Source organism: Malaya genurostris, chromosome 1 (assembly GCF_030247185.1).
Source record: "Malaya genurostris strain Urasoe2022 chromosome 1, Malgen_1.1, whole genome shotgun sequence".
Classification (NCBI taxonomy): domain Eukaryota; kingdom Metazoa; phylum Arthropoda; class Insecta; order Diptera; family Culicidae; genus Malaya; species Malaya genurostris.
In genome coordinates this window covers 49,396,597-49,418,642 of record NC_080570.1, presented here as the reverse complement: position 1 = coordinate 49,418,642, position 22,046 = coordinate 49,396,597, and the positions used below count along the sequence as shown (strand labels likewise).

Genomic DNA, 22,046 nt, shown 5'->3' with positions numbered 1-22,046 from the left:
GATGATTAAAGTTTGAATCTCCGTATACTTTTCGATTGTTATTCGAGACCGATGTGTCGTGATTATCGTTTTTAACAATTTTCATCAAATCTATCAACTATAAAATATAGCAATTTAGTTGTATCATTCCATGTTTTAGTATATTGCAGCTTAGTTCTCATTGATTCGAAGCCGACCAAATGTTCAAGAAAGAACTATTTCTATATGACTGTGTGATTCCAAGTAAATTGATGAAACACAGTTAATAAACAGGAAAATTTTATAACACGATTTTCAAAGAATTTTATCAACCGTGATAAGATTCGGTTTGAAAAATCTCATAAGAAATTCTTTTTCCCACGCTCAATAGTGATCGTTAGCAATTAGTTTCCCACGCCAAAGGGAATTTTCCCAGCATCGGGCAAGAGCGGCTACATTGCCAATCAGGGAAATTCATTACCGAGTATGGGAACACGTGAAAGTCGGAGCGGGTGAACCTAACGATTAAATTGCTAACATTCGCCCGTTCACGCACTGCAAGCAAGTTTGACGTTTGAGCTTTTCAGAGCAGTGTTGGCATTGTATTTTTTTTTCAAAATAGCTTTCAGTAAAACCTATATAAATAAATGTATGATTGGTATGTTTATCCGGTTTATATCACCTAACTCCACTTTCCGTTTAAGTATTAAATTATTATTATAATAAGAGCTTCTCTGAGAAAATTAACAAAAATTGTAATTTATTTATAGAATATCATTAATACCAGCACCACTGCTCTAATTTTTCTGTATTATATCTTTATTATTTAACATTTCCAAAACTTAATAGTAATGTCTTACATCGTTTTCAACCATCATCACGAAATTCAACTGGCGTTTAACTTATATATTCTGGAGCGGTGATCGAAATTTACATTCAGATCTCATACAGCTCGATTCCGGGCAGTATTGTTACCAAAAGAGTGGTATGCTTAGTTTGAAACCAACGATACCGAAAATTGCAGAGAACATTATTCAAAAATCTCGGTTCTGCAATCATCTTAGATCAAATTTATTCTCGACTCCGGGTGTTGTTTCTTGAAGATTCGTTTCTTCCATTTGGTGCGCACAGGGTATAATGATATGTCGAAATTTGGTTATTTAACTGATACTGAAAATTAATAATATCCGATCAGGTGCAACGACTTGCGATCTTACTAAAAATATTACTTATATTCGATTTGGTACATGGAAGCAAGATATGTATACAGCTTAAAAACAGCATATATCAAGTGTTGACAGCAACATTGAATCAACCATAAAAATGGCCGCATTGAGCTAAGCATTTTTAATTCAATGATACTTCATTACATATTCATCAATTCAATAGATGTTATTTGAGAACGTAATTGTAACATTTTTAAGTCGTACCTCGAATAATTTCGAAGTTTTACTCGCGCTAGACTACACCACTGAAACACCTGAACTTTTAAGCACATTTCCTCGAAATCATATTTAAAGGGGCGAGTAGGGTCACACTTGTCTTATAGTAAAACATTTCAAGTAAATTCTGTGAAAGTTTCAAGCCTATCGGAACAAAACTTTGCAAGTTATGGGCCTTTATCTTTGCTTATCTCATACTGCGAAGAAGTAAGAGCTCGGTACATAGGCCTAAGACTTCTGCTTCGATTGACTTAAAAACTTGACAAAACATTCTTGAAATGTTTCATTATAACAAATTATAAAAGAAAAAATATTAGACCCTACGGGCCCCTTGAGTAATACATTGTTTCCATTGATTTTATAGACAAAAAACTTTAAACGCCTTTTGCTCGAAAGCAGGTTTTGAAAGTTCGTGTCCATCGTCATTCAAAAACTACTGCACCAATTTTGTTCAAATTTTGCACACACTTTCTACATATAAAAACGAGACTTCAACGTTTTCCCTTTCGTTGTTTGTTGCTTTGGGGTGTTTTTACAGCTTCAAAATGGCGGATTTTTTCGTTAAAATCGTAGTTTTCACTTCGAACCACCAAAAGTTAAAAAAAATTAAAAAAAAAATCAAACAGAAACGTTGGGGTCTAGGAAAACTTCTAATCTAACTATGCTGCGTGCATTTGTTCACTTCTGATTAGTCTGCGCTGAGATACAGTGGACACCGCAAATCATGTGTTTTTAGAAGTATCTTCAAAAATACCTCTTCATCGGCTTATTTCGTAATATCTTTCCATAAAAAAATTACAAAATGTTGTTCGAATGATGCTTTTTGTCATGCAAAACATTTGAATTTGGTTAAACGATAATTCTGAAAAAAATCGCAAAAATGTCTTTCAAAAGTTGGCTGGCTTTAATTATAAACAAACCAGGTTTTCTAAACATACTCTAAGAATTTCAATTTTGCATTCAAATCCACCATGGGCTTCAGATTTAATTAAAATATGAGCAGAAGAGTGAACAGAGTGAAAACATTAAAGGAAACGAAAGTATTTACGGAGAGGTAAATAGATTTTGCAAAAATAAATTTAACTTAGATTAATTAAACAATGCTACCGAGTGTTTGTTTTAAACTACACTGAAATGAAAATAATTTTTATTAGATTTGTCAAATGAATCGTATGCAGGTTATAATTCATAAAGCTCTTATGGATACATATAACCTTTATTAAGAATGTACGTAAAGTGTCTATTTACGTAACCATAATAAGTTTGATAAGAATATCATATACAATGTGTACGAAAAGCCAATACAAATATAATTTTCATCAGAAATGTTACTATTAGCATTTTTATACAAGATATATTGAACATTGAAATAATTCACGCGATACTACATAATCAATCAGCATTTATCGAGCTTTGATGAAGTGCATGTTGTATTCATTTCAAATGTATATAGATAGGTTAATGAGGAACATATGACTTATTCTTTCAATTGTACATAAAAGGTTCAATGGATTTCATTACATTTAAAATTGCCGTTGACTTCAATTTTGTATAACAGATTCAGTATCATGGATTGTAGAGTTTTAGTTCGCGAATATTTATTATGATGATATTTGATCGATATGTGGGTTCGAGTAAATTCATCTCCTGCTAGTAACAATTTTTGGAAAAATTTGCATTTAAACAAAGTCATGCAGTGGCTACCACTATTAATTGAAAACGGAGGAAGAAAATCACAACAAAAACGCAAACATAAAATGGCAGCGATTTCGCTTTCGCTCCGGTTTCATTTCCAGGCCGCTTCAGGGCGAAAATCGTGGGCTGAGAATGAACCGCGGATAATGCTGTATGCTATCTTGCTTCCACTTGCAGGTCACACTAATTGTCTATCTCATTTTTTCCCACGATCGCCACGTGTGTATTGGTGAATGAAATGGAAGCTCGGGAACTGTTGGGATGTGAAACCTGCGCTTGTGGCTGGTTGCCGCTTGCTTTGCAGCTTTGATGGGTACATTTTTCATCGGTGTGCTGTGTGTGTCGACAGTAAAGAAGCTGAAGGCGCACACAAGAGGAGGCGAATGAAACTCCGCACACACAACGAACACGGCGACGACGGAGAAGAAGAAAAGCTAGCGAACTCGCAGCTCTGAACATACTGTGGCACGGGAAAAAGACATTTTTCGTTTGAATTTGCCTAGTTTCCTTAAGTTTTGTAGCAATTCAAGCTAGTTGAAGTGTAGTTCCGGTGAAATTTTGTTATAGTGCGCGGAGTAGAACATTTTCGAACAGGATTTTCGGGACTAAAATCGAAGCAGTAACGACAGGCAGGAGAAGGTTTCGAGCAAAAAAAGAAGAAATCGATACACATACTGGGAAGAAGAAAAGCGGCCAGAGTGAATGTGTGGATTTGGAAGAGATTCGAGGAGCCTCAGTTCAAGAACGAAAAAAAATTTTTTTTCTTGAGAATAACCCCCAGTTTACCGCAAATTAAAGACGGCCAAAAACTAAGATTTAGTGGTGTGATGGCGTCTTGTGATCAGTGTTCATGAACGGATTAATTATTACAGAAAGGAATTTCTATGGGTAAAACGGGAATGACTGTTATCAGCAGGTGGGTATTGGGCAATTTGTTTTTCGGTGGAATATGGCCCTCGACGTCCTGTTGCTACCGTATGTGCCAATGAAATATCTTCCACATGTGTGCCCAATAAAAATTGAAGAAAGCTAAGCTCAGAAGTTTTTTTTAGCATAGTTTGCTGATGAATTATGTCATATTTTTATTACTAGTGAAAGCTGTCCAGGAATAGTAGAACCATGAATCATCGGTACCCGGCCTAGTGATAAATGCTGTAGTTCGTTCATAGTATCAATGGACAATGGTGATTTGTGGCTGTGATGTTGGAGGAGAAAAATTCTCAGGGCTCTCGGAATATACTATTATTTGCAGTGACCAATAGAAACAATTTACTGGTAATTTTCTAAATGCTGAGTTCCTTGAAAGCAGAAGTAGAAAATGGTGACGAACCTTTGAAAAACTTCGAGAGTGAATGGAAACCATTAAAAACACACGAAGGGAAGTGAAATACGAAAAAGGCTGCAGAGCTAGCAAAAGAAAAGTTGACAGATTGCGAGTGTATGTGCGTTGGTGTTAGTGTGTCGGTGTATGTGCGCGATGATATAGGGTTTACGGTTGGGGAGAATCGATTTTTCCCTCGACAACTACGGCGACGTTGGAGTTTGCCTATCTCAAAGCATATTCTCCCTTCAATGGGGGAAAACTTCGTTTGGAAGGACCAAGTGCGGAGAGAACGGTGGTAGGAAGTGTGAAACGGAAATACACCGGAGCTGGTGGAAGAAAACCGGAAATTCATCAATCAAACACGTACGCACACAGAACCATACATACATGATTCCATCCTTGGTGCAGCATAATGTGAATTAACATCCAATAACTCACGCAAATGCAATATCGCCCCCGTGTATGGTGTCCAGAAGCGAAATCGATGGCAAATTGCATATTCAAACTACCAACATAATCAGTTCAGGCATCAGCAAGTTTCAATTATCCATTATGACACTTGGTTGGCTATAGACAGCGGCACTCAGCAACCTACAAGCTGAGGAATCAAGTAGCAGTCAAAATAATTAATTGATAATGTCCTCTTCCAGTGAAAATTATTGCCGCGGCAAGGCGATTCACAGTGAGAGCGAGAGCTTATGAATAAAACGAACATCAATAAGAAAAACAACGAACATCACTTGAGTCGGACATTCCACGGTGGAAAAAGAGGAAAAAAGGCGAGCGACACTCACACCAACAAAAGACACACACGGTTGTGATCTGGAGCTGGTACACACCAAATTAAAGGTATTACTGTAGAGAGAAAGAGAGAGAGAGAGAGAGAGAGATTGAGAGACTTTGGAATCCTACACACATTCTCAACCTTTTTGCCTGCCACATATCTTGAAACCGTGTGATCAAAGCCGACTTAAGCCCCGTTCCGGTTCGGTCCAAGGACCATGTATATTATCAATCCAAGCAGTGGTAAGGAGATCCCAAACAGTTATCCCACTAGTTCCAGTACCGGAAGTAACTCTTCCACCAGCAGCGGCAACAGCAGTATCAATAATGCTAACACCCACCAGCAAGAAATTATCAGCAAAATCTTGACAAAATGTGCCACAATGACCGATGAAGCTGCCACCAGTGGTACAACCGCAGCTGCCACTGTCAATGGTACCGCGACGATACTACTCTCTCCAACGCACCACCATTCCCATCATCAGTCGCTTCCATCCGGAGTTTCACCTCAATCGTCCCCTACTTCGTCATCCTCCAGTGCTTCCTCTCCGACGGCCGATGGACCACAATTACACTCCAGCTTCGGTGCTGCTGGACGCGAAAAAGCGAATGCCACCGGCAAATCTGGTGGCACCGCAACCAGCGGATCGTCGAACGGAACAGCAACCGGGACGATAGGATTAAACTTTGGCGCCGATGGTAGCTCGAAGCAAACCCATGGCTCCTCCACCAGTAGCGGTAAAGTCAACGGCAATGGTACCCTGCCAGCTTCGATCAGTACCACGAACGCTTCCGGCGGAAGGTTGCAGTTTTTCAAAGGTAGGTTTGCTTTGTTGACTTTCAAAAATAACACTCTGGATCGATGATTCTGGGTTTCTGTTCAGGTGCCGTCATTACATGTCGCAAGTTGTTATAAGTTTGAAACTTAATCTGGAAGAATTTTTGATTCAAATTGACCTGTTCGGCTGAGAAATTTATTGGTTACCATTCCCGGTTCCGGAGATAGACTTAAGCGACAAGACACATATTTTGCTAAACCTCAACTATCTTAGGCTTGATTTGAAGCTGTTAGTTTGGGTTCGGAGATATAATGGTATAAGTAACGTAACCGACGAAGTGCACCGTTTTTTCTTTCCGTTAAATTTTCTCATAGATGTCTAAATCGATTACAATAAGCTTAGGTTCGTTTGAAAGCTATTATTGGTTCATTGATGAAGTTCGAATATAAAATGGCTGTCACTACGGTTCCTGAATTTTAATCGTATAAATGACGAAAGCGACAAAACGCACATTTTCTTCTTCGCTCAATTCTCTCGTGGATGGCTAAACCTGTTTCAGCAATCTTGTCATTGATCAGGTTCGAACATCAACTAGTGAAGTGTTTCTCAGTAAATGCGTAAAATATCGGTAAAAACAAATTATAGTCGGAAGGATCCAAGTGTGGGGAATATGACGTGTGCGTCTAAAGCATCTATTTGAGTCCACAATGTTTATGTTATATGGTGCTGCAGAATTACTTTCTCAGCTATTACGCTATTAAGTTTTGCAGTTGATGTCGGTGGGTCGATCCATGATTTTCCGCGCTTGGGATTCTCAAGTTTCCCATCTCGTGACAATTCGGTGCAGAAACCCTGTACCATACCGTTTCATACCGAGAAACATTTCATTCAACATTTCACTCACCCCTGTTTCACTTTTCCTACTGTCTATCATTCAGCTCATGAGGAACCCATTTTTCCCCTCTTTGAATTTTTCCCACCACGAGTAGACAATCAGAAATGACTTCGCGACTAACGTCCAATCTTTCTGCAATTTGTTTTTGAGTTTGAGTATTGTCTTCGTTCAATAATCGTTGCAATTCGACATCTTCCATTTTTTTGGGTTGAGCTTTGCGGTCTTTGTCTTTGTCTTTTACATTGAAATTTACACCTTTAAATCGTCCGATTTTACTTTAGGATACTTCCGATGCGCTTGCTTCATGATGGCGGAGTACTTTTTAATTGGTCGCAGCTCTGGTGCGTTCGATGGATTAAAGTCCTTCGGTGCGGAGATCCATAATAAGACAACGGTGCGGTGATCCATAATAAGACAATGTAGTTTTATCAAAATCTGGGTGTGGAGCTTCCGTGCACGTGATTTTCTCTCCGTATTTTGCCGTTCATTTGGGATTCGATGTTTCGGTGTCGGTTTTCATTTTCTTTTGCGCGTGTACGAAATCAAACACAGCATGCTGTGTGCTTCGTTCGTAGAGGCAGTGTTGTTTTCTTCTTCCGTACCAGGGCATGTGATGAGCATGAACTTAGCGAGGCACCCCTCACCGATGATAACGCAAATAGGTGAATAATTTGTTGCTAATTTGTTGCTAATTAGTTACGGTAATTTTGAATTCGTTGCTCAATTTTTTTTAAATTTTTTTGAGTACTTCGCTAAGTTCATATGAAGTTAGCGAAGCCCCCCTCCCCTCGAAGCCCAGTGAATAATTTGTTGCTAATTAGTTACGGTAATTTTGAATTTGTTGCTCAATTTTTTTTAATTTTTTTGAGTACTTTGATAACTTCATATGAAGTTAGCGAAGCCCCCCTCCCAAATATGCTTCAAAACAAATCGAAGCCCAGTGAATAATTTGTTGCTAATTAGTTACGTTAATTTTGAATTTGTTGCTCAATTTTTTAAAATTTTTTTGAGTACTTCGCTAAGTGCATATGAACTATTCTTCTTCCGCGAATAAAGTTTGTGCGCGTTTTTGAAGTATAATTTTCTCTGCTTCTTTCATTTTCCAGAGAGTTTTCAACAATTCAAGTATATGTATTGTTAACTAATAATATTTTTGCCTCTCTCATATAGAAAGGTTATGCAATCACTTGAAAAGCCGACATGTGAAAATTGGCCCGGAAGGCCAAGTGTCATACCATTCGACTCAGCAATGTCTTTGTGTGTGTGTGTGTGTGTGTGTGTGTGTGTGTGTGTGTGTGTGTGTGTGTGTGTGTGTGTGTGTGTGTGTGTGTGTGTGTGTGTGTGTGTGTGTGTGTGTGTGTGTGTGTGTGTGTGTGTGTGTGTGTGTGTGTGTGTGTGTGTGTGTGTGTGTGTGTGTGTGTGTGTGTGTGTGTGTGTGTGTGTGTGTGTGTGTGTGTGTGTGTGTGTGTGTCAAATAATCTCACTAGGTTTTCGCGGAGATGACTGAACCGATTTTGACAAACTTACATTCAAATGAAAGGTCTCGTGGTCCCATACGGAATTCCTGAATTTTATCCGGATCTGACTTCCGGTTCCGAAGTTCTAGGGTAAAGTGTGTTCAATATTGTACACCGTCACTTAAAATATTTTCGGATGCAACAAATGAAATTTTCGAAATCGAAAAAATAATTTGGATGCCAAAAGGCTTAGAATTGCATGAAACGTCGAGATTAAGTGTCATCTCGAAAAAAATTTTTTTTTTTGAAAAAAATCGATTTTTTTAAGACTTAGAAAAAATATCAAAGTTTTCAAAAACGATGCTTTTTTAAGATCGAAAATTTTTAAACCTTGACTGCCGGGCAGCACCTCTTACACATGTCCGATTTAGCTCAAATTTTTCATGAGGACATTTTTCGAGGCGCTTAAACTTTTCAGCGCTAGCGCTTTACGAAATTAGAAGTGATCCCAAAACATTGACACCCTTATATGTATAAGAGCGGTAAAAATCAACGTGTTTTGTCGGTTACGTCACTTATACCATCATATCTCTGGAACCAAAAGTCACAGCCATTTGATCTTTGAACTTGATCAATGGCCCAATAGTAGTTTTCAAACGAGCCCAAGTTTGTTAAAATCGGTTCAGCCATCTCTGAGAAAATTGAGCGCTTATAAATAAAACGCATTTTGTCGATTACGTCACTTATACCATCATATCTCCGAAACAAAAAGTCACAGCCGTTTGATCTTTGAACTTGATCAATGGCCCGACAGTAGCTTTCAAACGAGCATAAGTTTGTTCAAATCGGTTCAGTCATCTCTGAGAAAATTGAGCGCGTATAAATATCTTCGAAAAGTGCACAAACACACACACACACACACACACACACACACACAGACATTTTCCGATCTCGTCGAACTGAGTCGAATGGTATATAACACTATGGGTCTTCGAGGCTCCGTTCGAAAGTCGGTTTTTCCAGCAATTCTAATACCTTTCTATAAGAGAAAGGCAAAAAGGGAGTACACACTTATAAAAAATCCCTGTGATTTTACATCTTATAAGATGCACATAAATGGAGCGTCGTTGTTCACGCAAAATCACGTGGAAAAACATTTAATATTGTGTCTAAAACTCCATGCATGAAATTCGTTGAAATAAAAAAAGAATACTGATAGTAACCACCGCGACTTGAACCGAGAATCATTGAATCGCAAGTACGTCTGTTAATCGACTGAGCCACAGAAGCATACATCTGCTTGGTTGGTAAAAGGTGCATTTAAATTCATACAGTCGCACCTTCTAGCAGAACGCAAGTTACAGTCGAAACCAGTAAAACTCAAGCTATTCTAACATTTTTTTTAGAGTGTAGATAAACAATTACCTCATTTTTGTCGTAAGTTGATCGTAAATTTTATATTGGAAATAAGATTGAAGAAATTTAATCGCACATGTAAATCCACCTGATAGCCACTCCTGACTAACGTAACTACTTTCAAAATGATATCCGTGGAGTAGTCGATGATCATCATAATTTTTTTTGATATATAATTTCCGTCCAGACTTGTAGTTTAAGAACATTGATGACGTGATAATTTTTGTTTCCATTTTTATCTCTTCTTAGTCTCGTGAATTCCGTAATCATTAAACTCTTGTTCACCGAATTTCATATTTGGGAGGAGGGCTTAGCTAATTTCATATGAACTCAGCGTAGTACTCAAAAAAATTAAACAAAAATGAGCAACAAATTCAAAATTACCGTAACTAATTAGCAACAAATTATTTACTAGGCTTCGTTTTGTTTTGAAGCATATTGGGAAGGGGGTTGCGCTAACTTCATATGAACTTAGCGAAGTACTAAAAAAAATTTAAAAAAAAATTGAGCAACAAATTCAAAATTAGTGTAACTAATTAGCACAAATTAGCAACAAATTATTCACCTATTTGCGTTATCATCGGTGCGGGGTGCCTCGCTAAGTTCATGCTCATGGGCATGTGCTTTATATGAAGGTTCAAAATTGAACCAGGAGTCGGATTTAGATTTAAGAACTCCGTAGGTGATCATCAGACCGTTCATTTGAATCTAATTTTTCAGAAATAAGTCAAGCCATCACTGAGAAAAGTGAGTTCGATTTTAGAGTTGTCTCTAATGCTAATGTTAATGCTAATATTACCGGAGCTTCCAGATCCGGAAGCCGGGAACTAGAATAACAGAAGTCGATTAGCCTGACCGTTAGACCTAACTGGCCTGACTGGTAAGACCTAACGATTGGAATTTATTTGTGCCTAGTTTTGAAATATATTCTCGTGTTTTGCATCACTGCTCTGTATAACTGAAATCGGATCCGAGTGAAATTCGGAAATTTTGTGTGGAACCATAAAATCGGTCACGCCATCTCTGAGCAAAGTGAGGAAGTAATTTGAAATTGGAACTTTTTCACTAATCACTCAGTAATTCCGGAACTCCAGGAACTTTGTATGAGACATTTATACCTTTCATTTCAATCTAAATTTTTGTAAATTGGTTCAGCCTTTTCTGAGATAGGTTAGTAAATTTATTTTTATTTTATTTCCATTATCACCCTGTAATTCCGGAAACGGAAGTTTGATTCGAATAAAATGTAAAAAAAAATAAAAAATGTAAATGTAAAACAAAAAATAAAATGTAAAAAAAGGGATTGCAAGACCTTTCAGTTGAATCTAAGTTCATGAAAATGGGTTCAGCAATCTCCAAGAAAAGTTAGTGCAAAAATGCATACACATACATAATCATACACTCACATAAAGACATTTTGCCTACTCGACGAACTGAGTCGAATGGTATATGATACTCGCGTTCAAAAATCGGGTTCCGCAGTGAGGTCTTATATCTTTTTCTCATGGAATTTCTGAATTTGTATGTTAATTTGCGATTAATTTTATTTTCGTATTGTAATTATTGTTATTCATACTTATGTTTTAAAAAATGGTGGATTGCGCCCATTTGAGAATTGCTAACAATGATCAAATGAAATGAACTTTTTCTCATCCTGTCCATTTAGATTTTTATTTCCGATAAACATAATGATAAATATACACCCCAAAAAAATCTATTTTACCGGTTAACTAATTGCTCATACGATGAAAATCACAAAAACCTAAAGACTATTTTTGCATAGTCACTCAAATGATGGCTGGAAATTTGAATATTTTTTTTCATAATATAATTCCGGAATTCGATCTGAATATGTTTGCGGAAATTGGTCATCAGCTAACGATATCTGCCAATCCGCTTATTATGACATTGTCACTCACAAGAAAGAAATTCTAAAATTGATGCACATGATTCATTTTTTGCACTAATAACTTTGTAATTCCACAACCGAAAATTGGATCCGGATAAAATTCCGGAACTTTGTTTAGGACCATAAAGACCTTAGAACCCAAATTCGTTGGAATCGGCCAAGCCATCTGGGAAAAAGTGAGTGCAACAAAAAGGTTACACACTCACATACACACACACGGAACGACCGAAATTAGCTCTGAGCCTAATTGGTATTACAGTTTTTGAATTAGTTGATTTTAACAACAAAATTTCTAAAATAATAGTTATTTTAGAAATTTTGTTGTTAATATTCAAAATCAACTTTGCTGCTTTTTTGAGAATGTGTTTAGTTGGCGAATATCCTGGACACAAACCATCAAAACTTAAATCTAACATATATTTCTCATTGGCAACTAATTTTGTGATAAAAATAAGAAAATTTGACTTATCTATCTGTCACCATAACTGCTGAAAGACAGCACAAAGAAAACAAAAATGAATTTGGTTTTATTCGTAAATTTATTAGCCAAATCTCATGAGAAGTTTCGAAGCAAAATAATTCATTAGGAAGCTAAAAACGATAGTCTTGTTGAAACTATTTTTAAATGTTTTGATGTTTTTCGCAGATGTTACGATATATCCATATTTATATTTTTAAACCGATTTGTAAAATTCTCAGTGGAAAGTGTATTTATTCAGAATTTGTGCGTAATACTGTTTTTATGTGGAACAGTGAAGTGAGTTCCGAATGTTGCTCTCTATTTGCATCTGTCAAACGAAGTTTGTAGTATCTTCCAACATACACACTTTTTTAGCTGAGTCTCGGCAAAAAAATGCCGAGATTCGCACAGCCGAGTAATCAGCAATCATCTCGGCAAAAATAAAATAACTGAGCGTCTCGGCACCCTCAAATTTGACAAACGTCAAATATTGCCGAAATCGCCAGCATAAGATTTGATGTTTGCCCAGTGAAACGTTCGCTGAATATTCGGCAATCCAATAAAACGAAAAAATGAAAAAAAAAAAAAACAAATTACCGAATTATCAGTAATTAAAAATCTAGTCAATTAATTTTGTTTGTAATTTCTAAACATTATAAACACACCATTCAGGATCAAAAATTCATTTTATTAACACTTAAGGAGCAAGACTCTTTGCAAGCGTATGAGTAATGTCAACAATGTGTGCGTAAAACAAATTCCGGCGCTTCTTTTCCTGATTTTAATCAATAAATCTTCCATATGGTTGAAAAATAAACCAATCGGTTCATTCTGCTTAAAATTGCAATTCAAGAAAAGCGAAAATCTTAGTCTAAAACTCTTCCACTTTTCTTAAAACTGCTCGTGAAAAAATATTTCAGTTTCAGCTTACATCCACTAACACATTTGATTAGCAACAAACACATTCCTATATGGATTTCCTCTTGCAGCAATTATTGCGATATAAAGATCTACGTACCTTATAAAAGTAAACCCGAAAAAATGGAACCTTTAATCCAACACGCGAAATGCAATGGATATGGAATGTTGTCGTAAAACTATTTATTTTTCCGGAAAACTGCTTTTGTAACAGAAAATATTCAGTGTTGTTTATTTTGTGTAGCGCAATCTAATACAAATCCATTGAAGCAGTGTTGCTAACTTCTTTATTAGGGAATTGAAATCTACATTTAAAAAATGTAAGCAATTTCCCATCGAACGTCGGTAAAAAAATTATCAAAACTGATATTTCATCCAAAAAGTCTGGCGTAACGTTCGTTTGAGAATAAATTATTGCTAAAAAAGATTGTTTGAAACTCAATCGTGCAAGCCACTTTGATAAACTCGTTGCACTGCATATATGAATACATAGATCTATGACATACGTACCAAATAAAATGTACGTAATACACAAATTACCAGCACAAGTTAACTTGGTTTACTCTTGACCCTTAAAGGAGGCTTACAAATTTGTTGCCAGTAGTGCTTAAAGCCTCTACCTTAAAACATGTAGCATAATAAAAAGCGGCGTTTCCGGATGCGGCCACCTTGAGTCGAGCTGGAAATATGAAAATAAAAATAAATATACAATATTTAATGATGCATATACGGTATTGTTCAAAAAATAAAACTTACTTTGATCTATTGAATATGTCCATGCATTGGGTTATTTTTTCGCATATCCCCCAAAGTTTTGTCTCGAGGACTCTTTGAGCTCCGTGTTGGGTGTTTTTCCCTTATAATGTGATCTGATAAAGTCGCTTTTTATAAAGCGAAACATGTTACTATATTTATTCAATATTTTTACTTACAAGTGGTTCCACGTTTCTTCGAAGATTATCCATTTTTTCACTCGAGAATTTCATCAGAAAATAATCGCGCAATGCGTAGTGAAAATGTAACGTGGCAATAAATGACAGCTGTCGTGCCGAATCTCGGCAACACCTAGCGCTTATTACGAAATCTCGGCAAACGTCTCTGCTGATGTCGGCATATCTGTTGTTTACTGATAAATTCAGCAAGCAATTATGCCAAATTTCGGCAAAGTGAAGCATTTTACCGAAATATCAGTGAATGCATTTAACGAAGTTCAGAAACATGCGTATTGATTACTGAGCAATCAGCAAATTTAGGTGTTGCTGATCAGTTTCGGCATTTTATTATGCCGAGCTCAAGAAATCGTTTTAAGTGTGTATATTGCAAATGTTTGTTTTTTTCAGCTATATCACTATACCGAAACAAAATGAAAGGAAGGTTTATATCTGTTCAAAACATAGTTTTGGATCAAGAAACTAAGAAATAGAATACTCGTAGTAGACGGTTGCTCTTCTCTGTGGCTTCTTGTTATTTAATGGTATGTTTCGCTCGGGTTCGAATGAAGAAAACAGTGATTTATAGAACATTTTTATGAAAAAGAAGAAAACAGTGATTTATAGAACATTTTTATGAAAGTCATTTTCTCGGGTAGTCGCTATCGTATTTATACCTGCCAATATAGAAAAACTACCGAGACTGAAAAATTCTTTTCGGTAGTAGTGTGCCATCTAGTGGCTAGTAGTCATTACAGTATTAACATTTTTTCGGCGACGGAGTGCCATATAGCTGCAGATTTCAGAACCCAATTCATTTTATTTTACTAATTCAACTAAAATATTAATTGAGTGAAAACGGATTGTGGCTTAGCTGAGAAATGACAGCACGTTTAATTGGTGAATTCAACTAAAAAAAAGCCATTTTAACTAATATTTTATCATTATTAAGAGAATGAGAATTAAACAATCATAATTAGCAAAACTAACTGACTAAAATAAAAACAATCAACTAATTTTTTCGTCAAAATGCTGATTTCGGTCTTTCCGTGCATACATTTGACAATTGACGAATGGTATATTACACTCGTCCCTCTCTGACGCGGGTCAAAAGTCAGGTTTCTAAGTGATTGTATAACCTTTCTATATGGGTGCGGCAAAAACTAAAATAATCATGTGCACTAAGCACAAACCGGTTTACTACGTGTTTCCAAAACTCCACTATGACGTGACAATCTTTTGACAACCAGAAAGTCGTCACTTGCTTTCGTTCGGCACGTGAGTAAAGGCGTTCCACTTCGGTGCAAAACAAGAGTTTTGCAAATAGGTTTTGCGAGGTCGCATTAGTAGTTCAACATAAACTGTTAATGTACTAATTTATCGAAGACCAAACGAAAACAAAAGTGAAATCTTTCATCTCACCCAGCGTTTTACAAGTTTAGAAATTTAAGCACCCGGTTACCATGGTAAATAATGATGTAGAACATGAATCTGAACTAACGTAAGCCATAATAAAATAATTTCACATTCGTGAGTCTGATTCGTATTTTTAAAGCAAATATTTCCGACGACGACTCAGAACCATGCTCTGTGCGAAGTTCCGTTGCAGTGAACCTAATATCTCAAGCACCAATTTTACTGATAAATCTGAAATTCCTCGTACTTACAGTTCTTCGAAACCTCTTTCAACCGTGCAACCGGATACTATCCGCAGATAACAACTTAGCACGACCAGATTATGCCCGCGCTTATTGCGGCGGGCGATGTCGGGTAATGGAGCGCACACGACCCATTCCGGTAATCTCCGGCAGCTATGGATGCGGCCCACGCAGGCCATTCTGTTTCAATTTCACATCATTACCTCATCGCGGACCGCGGACAGTTTACGTCGGGGTTTGCCTTATTTCATTCGAGCAAGATACAGCGGCAGCGGCATCTCATCCAGCATCCAAAATCACTCTCGAGATTGCTCTAAATGAGTGAAAATTGTTAATCCTCCCACGTCTCGTTAAGCGACCGGAGAGCTGGTCCGAAAAAAATGCAACGTAACGCACGTTATTGTGTCTCGTATGACACGAAAACGAATCCAACGATACGGGCACTATCGACGAATGGTTTTAATCCGAGTATGAAGGTATGGGGGCCTTTTGGTCGTGAAATAACAGCCGAATGATTGGTGTTGATGATAAGAATACTTTCGCTGATAAAGCAGCGAAAAAATTTCACTTCGTCCCGGAGACACTCGGAGCACATTTTACATTAGCCGATGAGAAATTGAACCGTGTCGCTCCCAGGTGTGTATGCACACGGTTGATATTCGGTCTGATAATCTTGCCATTGCATTTGATTAAACGTCACCGGCCCAGGGTCTCGCCACCGGTCACGAGTGAATGAAAGTAATTAATGTTATCGCCTGGAGGAAGCGATGAAGTGTGTCATATCTCGCATCACCTATGGGGAAGGTTATTTTTGTTCGAGAGGCCAATCGTTCGATAGATGCCTGAAGGTAGTAGCAGCCGAGTGTTTGTAAAGATCATGTTTTGAGTGAACATAACATAATAAATTACGTTACGGCATCGGCAGCCATGCACATATGATTCATTTTTTTTTCGTTTCCAGCGGTGGCTACTCTGAACTTCTCTCTCTCCCCCCGATCCCGCCGATGGTACATTCCCCGGTCCCCGAGCACCACTCGAAAGAAAACAGTATTGTTCAAAGTTAGAGGTGCGAGGGATCATTAATATGTGAGAATCAGCGCGCGGGTACCGTGCAAGGAATAAGAACAATGCACACTTTTCCATTCGACTGGTTTCTTCTTCACCGACCAGTCCCGGTTGGATAGGGTTGGTTGGGTTAGATCGGGAGAACACAATATGTACCATAGTGCGCGCCTCTTTCGGCCTCCGATCCGGTCATTGCACATGAAGCATGGGTGATCCACACAGATGGCACATTTGTATGACGGGGAGACAAACGGCTGATTTGGCATCCCTTCGGTAAGGTTTCCTGAAAGCAATACCGGCAGATACGGCGAGTTGGTAGAGTCGTGGGTTTCCTACTGATGGCAGTGAGGTACTCTAAATTGGAACTTCACGCATCGTTGATCGGTGTTTGTGTGAACGCGTGTGGGGAACAGATTTGTTGATGAGGCACAGGGCACACGTGGAGGGCTGGCCTTTCGTGTACGGCTTACAATAGAGCTATAGCAGCACGAGCGTAGAGAACCACGTTATAGCAAGGTGTGATCCGCGGAGGAGAAATTCGTGGCAGCCTTTTCCTGATTCGGTTCTCTGCACATTTCCTGCAGATGTTTACTGTGTACGTATGTGCTATTAGAGTTATTATTCGCTATTATGAAGTATTATAAAGAAAGAGGTAAAACTACTCTTTTTTTCCAGCGCTAACACTGAAGAATCCACCGTCACGTTGAACTAAGGGAACTTCGGAAACCTAGTGATGAGCGGTGTGCTCCAATGCATTACCGCACTGTGTTCTCTCTACTCAAGTCAACAGCTATGCTAACAATAAAAGGTGGCAGCAAATAATAGCAGAAATAATCAAGCACTTCGTCTGAGTCACCTAACAGGGTATTCAGAAGATTTTAGAACAAATTTCTCAAACGAAACAAAACTCGTCGTGGAAAATTTGGGATATCTATTATATGATCAAAGCAACACAACGTTTATCTTTGTGAAAATAGTTGCTCTTGAAGCTACATGCACTTAACCAAAAACCGTTATTTGTATCACAACCAATCACTAAGAAATCACTGCTATGTAGGGAATATATTCGCCCACCTAAATCATTTGAATTTTGGGATGCATACACTGAGGTCTTTTTTTACCGCGTAACTTCGGAAATCCGACGAAAAAAAAAACGCAAAACTAATTACATTTTTATGCCAATTATTTTAGAAACGCAAGAAACGTCCAGATCTGGTGTAAACTGTGTATGTATGTAAGTATGTCTGTATGTGACGAATAATGTCACTCACTTTTCTCAGTAATGGCGGGACCGATTTTTACAAACTCAGATTCAAACGAAAGGTCTTATGGTACCATAGGTCGCTCATGAATTTTATCTTTATTCGACTTTCGGTTCCGGAAATACAAGACAATATGTGCAAATCTATGAGAAAATGCGCACTCAATTTTATCGTAAATTTGTTAATCGATTTTCACAAACAAGATGCAAATAAAAGGTCTTGAAATTCTTTAAAAAGCCTTCGAAAAGTTTATCTAGATCCGATTTTTGGTTCCGGTATTACAGCGCGAAAAGTGAAAATTTTTCAAGTTCTTGAGAATTTCTTCAAAAGTGATGACGAAACGAGGTGGAAATGTTTATAAAATTTACTAGTAAATTCATCTAGTTGGCTGACCTTGTTAGTTAGGGGATATACAAATCTACTCTGAAACTACTAGTCTCTGGTTTTCGCTTCCAATCGCACCGGTAATAGTGAAGAAAAGCTCCAAAAACGGAACTCACTTTCTCAGCAACGGTTAAATCGATTTTCGCAAATCATGATTCAAATTAAAGCTCTGAGTGTTTTAAAATATACTGTGCAATTTCATCCCGACTGCCGGTTCCAAAATTGTAGGGCAATAAGTATCAAAACTTTCTGTCATACAAAGTGATGCAAAATCGGTATGTATCGGTACGTATTGGTACGGAAGAAGAAAACTTCACCGTCTAGCATACAGCGTGCCTTGTTCAATTTTGTATAGTGTGCAAGGTTGCCATATTTAAATCTATATTAACTTGACATAACTGTTTACAAATTGAAAAGGTTTTGTTATTTTTTACCAAAGAAAGTTTATGATTTTATTCAAGTTTGAAACAAAAATTCTAGACAGAATGTTCTAGTGATGTTTTTATATGTAATAAGGAGTGTCTTTTTCCCTTCAGAGTAGATTTTTTCAACGTTTCACATCTGATTACTCTATTTTACTAAATTATCTCTTCATTAAACTTTATTCAACTTATCAATTTCCGGCTAGCTTCTGAGAAAAGTGGATTATTATTTATTTATTACTGCAACTTCTTGCAGTTTTCAATATAAATCGAAAGCTTGCAGTTTTAACTTGAAAGTTTTCGTCACTCGTTTATTTTGCAGCAGGCAATTCTATTTAGAAAAAAAGTAGGGAAGTTTTTATTCGTTACGCGATAGCATTTAAAATTTTTCTTCAGTTTCCACGAATAAGAGCTGTGAATTCTTGGGACATCAGTGTCGGATATTGTTAAAACGTTCACTCGTAAACTTTCCACGAGATTTTGCAAATAACTCTGGTCAATAGATTCCACGTCTTTTGTAGTGTTTCAAACAGTCAACATTTATTGATAACGTTGGATTTAATCAGTTTTGCATTCAAAATAGACCATAAATTATCTATTGGATTCAAGTCCAAGGATTGAGGAGACCATTCCAAAATTTTACTGTATGTTTCGGATCTTTGTCCGAAAGACCATCCCAAAATTTTACTGTATGTTTCGGATCTTTGTCCGAAAGACCATCCCAAAATTTTACTGTATGTTTCGGATCTTTGTCCTGTTGGAACACGAAGCCATTTTTGTGTCCAATCTTCAGGAGGGGTTAAGAAAATAACAATGTTCTTATCTGCATTCATACACCCATCGATTGGAGCCAATTCTCCAACTCCGGATCAGGCAAAACATCTCCTGAACTTTTTTGAGATTTTTCCTGCATGAAAGTCCTTTTTCGCATTGTCTTACAATAAGATTTGCAACTCAATTTTCATGATAACGACCAACATGGACGAAAAACCGATGTGTTAGTTAATCAATTTGATGTTGTCTTTGTAAAACTTAGAGTTAGCTATCCGATGAATGCAATTTTTTCTCGTCAGGCTCTAATAACAAAAAATTTATAAAACGAATATAATAATGATATGGTGGCGTGAAACCAGAATAATTGAAATACGTTTCATTTTCCCGCAAGTACTTTCTAGTGGATTCTAGAATAGCTGTGAAAAAAGTACGAGTGCATAGCGAATGTAATAAACTCAAATAAACTATTTCTAAAACATGTTTCGCTAGTTCGTCTCCAAAAAACGAAATATTTCGATGCTTAAATATTTATTCGGTTCAAATTAATCTTCACAATCTAATGACATGTTTTCGAAGATATTTCTTTTAAAAATTAATCAATGTCAAACGAATCAAAAAACCTGTTTTAATTCACTTAGTGGTGTAATGATGCCTTTCACATAAGAAGTTCATCAAAATACTACAATTCAAAAAAAGTTTAGAAAAAAGTTTTGAAGATTTCTGTTGCATTAAACTACTACATTGATATATTAAATTTGAATTCAAGCTAGTGAAAATCTATTCAATCATATGTAAGAATGTGAAGTGAGCTTCATTTTAAAGATTTTGATTATTATCGTTGGTACCGTAAACTGGATATCGGAAAAAAAGTTACTGAAAAAATCACCTCGAAGTTCACAAGTGTTTTTTTGTGTCAGCGAAAATTGTTGACGAACTTTCACCCACAGAAATATCGCTAAAGAGATAATCGGAAGGAACAAGAGTGGTTAATGTGAACAAACAAATTTTTGTCACATTCCAAATAAACCGAATAAAACGCTATTTATTATGAATTTCATTCATAGAAATAACAGGAGCGCAGCATTGTCATCAAGTCACGAACACAAGTAGGTGCAGTGTTTGAATGGTGCGTTTGAATTGGCATAGCGGTAGTCTGCGCTCCTGTTACTTCTGCGTACGTTATTCAAGTTAAATGGCTAATATTTTTTAATCAGCTGCATAACACGTTTTTTTTATTTAAAAAATATTTTTATTCAGGCCTATTTGCGTACAAGCTTTATGTGGCCGTTTGAGCCGATTTTTTAAATAAAAACTTTTCTTTGTGTTGGATCCTGTTGTCACCCTTTTTCTAGGAGGAGAGAAGCTTCCATTTCCGTCCTGCGAGGATTGAGGGGCACTTTGTTCGTGGCTCGTCTCGTCATCCATTGCCGCATCGGTGGTATTGTTGTTGATTTCCGTCTTGAGTTCGTTGCTAGTTGCTGTAGATGCGCCTTGTTGTACATTGGTTGCAGTTCCAACCAACCGGAGGGTAAGTTGTTAACTGCAGCTGGTGTACTTTGTTCTATAGGGGATACTGATGGTTTAGTTGAAGGGGATTCTTCATTGTTGTTGGTGGCTGTCACAGGTGTACTGGGGTTGCTTGGGGTTGGTGCGAAGGAAGCACCGTTGTCCTTTGGTGTAGTTGTCTCCTTGTCCAGTTTATCACATGGCTTACCGTAGTGAACAGCTTTTTGGCAATATTGACATGTGGCCATCTGTGCACATTGTTATTCTCTTTAGCGAATTGAATTGCACCCAACTCTTTATAAAACTGGATGTAAACAACATTATTTGTTTTATTGCATTGAAGTAAATGCACACGTTTAATGTCAAGATGCTACTCAAGCAAACCTTCAAGTTCTCGTATCGGAGGTCGAATTTGGCACCGCCTGAAGTCAACAATAATTGTATTCTATCGTGTCGGCGGTAGCTTTTGTTCGTTTAGTTCACTCATTTCGAGGTCGTTCTATTGTTCACTACACAATACTGTACCTGGATTCTTCCGTCCCGAACGTAAGCCGTTTTGTTTTATCGACTGACTTGGATGAGATGTGAAAGCGAACTGAGCATAATACGTTGTTTTTATTACCATTACAACTATTATTAATCACAGGACTTGCCGCTTATATCCCACTTTGAGAAGAGTTTTCTCATGGTCAAATGTTCGAGCATAATTGTAAACAAACTACGTTCTGATATCTTTTCGATCTCAGCTATCTCACGAAATTTCAATTTTCGATTAAATATAACCAATTTGTGAACGATTTTAATGATTTTCTGGAGTAATTTCTTCAATTGGACGACCAGAACGTTCACCATCATCTGTGTTAGTGTTCAAATTTAGCAAACCAATAACAAATGGAGCAGAGTTCGGATAACACTATTGAAGCCATTGCTGTGCTTGTACAGAATTTCTTTCATAAAGTAGCAATGATAAATGATTTGGAATCCATTGTTTTGAAAATAACGGTCATCAC

The 22,046-nt window shown here is 37.2% G+C and overlaps 1 protein-coding gene across 2 annotated transcripts in view; it reads left to right on the top strand.

Moving 5' to 3' along the window:
• Positions 1–3,410: 3,410 nt before the first annotated feature.
• Positions 3,411–22,046, top strand: part of LOC131439042 (protein hairless) — a 52,828-nt gene continuing 34,192 nt past the window's right edge. Inside the window, exons 1-2 of one of the 2 annotated variants that reach the window (XM_058609578.1) lie at positions 3,411–4,011; positions 4,188–6,021. In XM_058609578.1, the coding sequence (XP_058465561.1) occupies positions 5,421–6,021 (601 nt within the window). In that variant the 5' untranslated portion in view covers positions 3,411–4,011; positions 4,188–5,420. Of the gene's footprint in view, positions 6,022–22,046 lie in introns of both variants that reach the window. The other variant, XM_058609569.1, reaches the window with a different exon arrangement.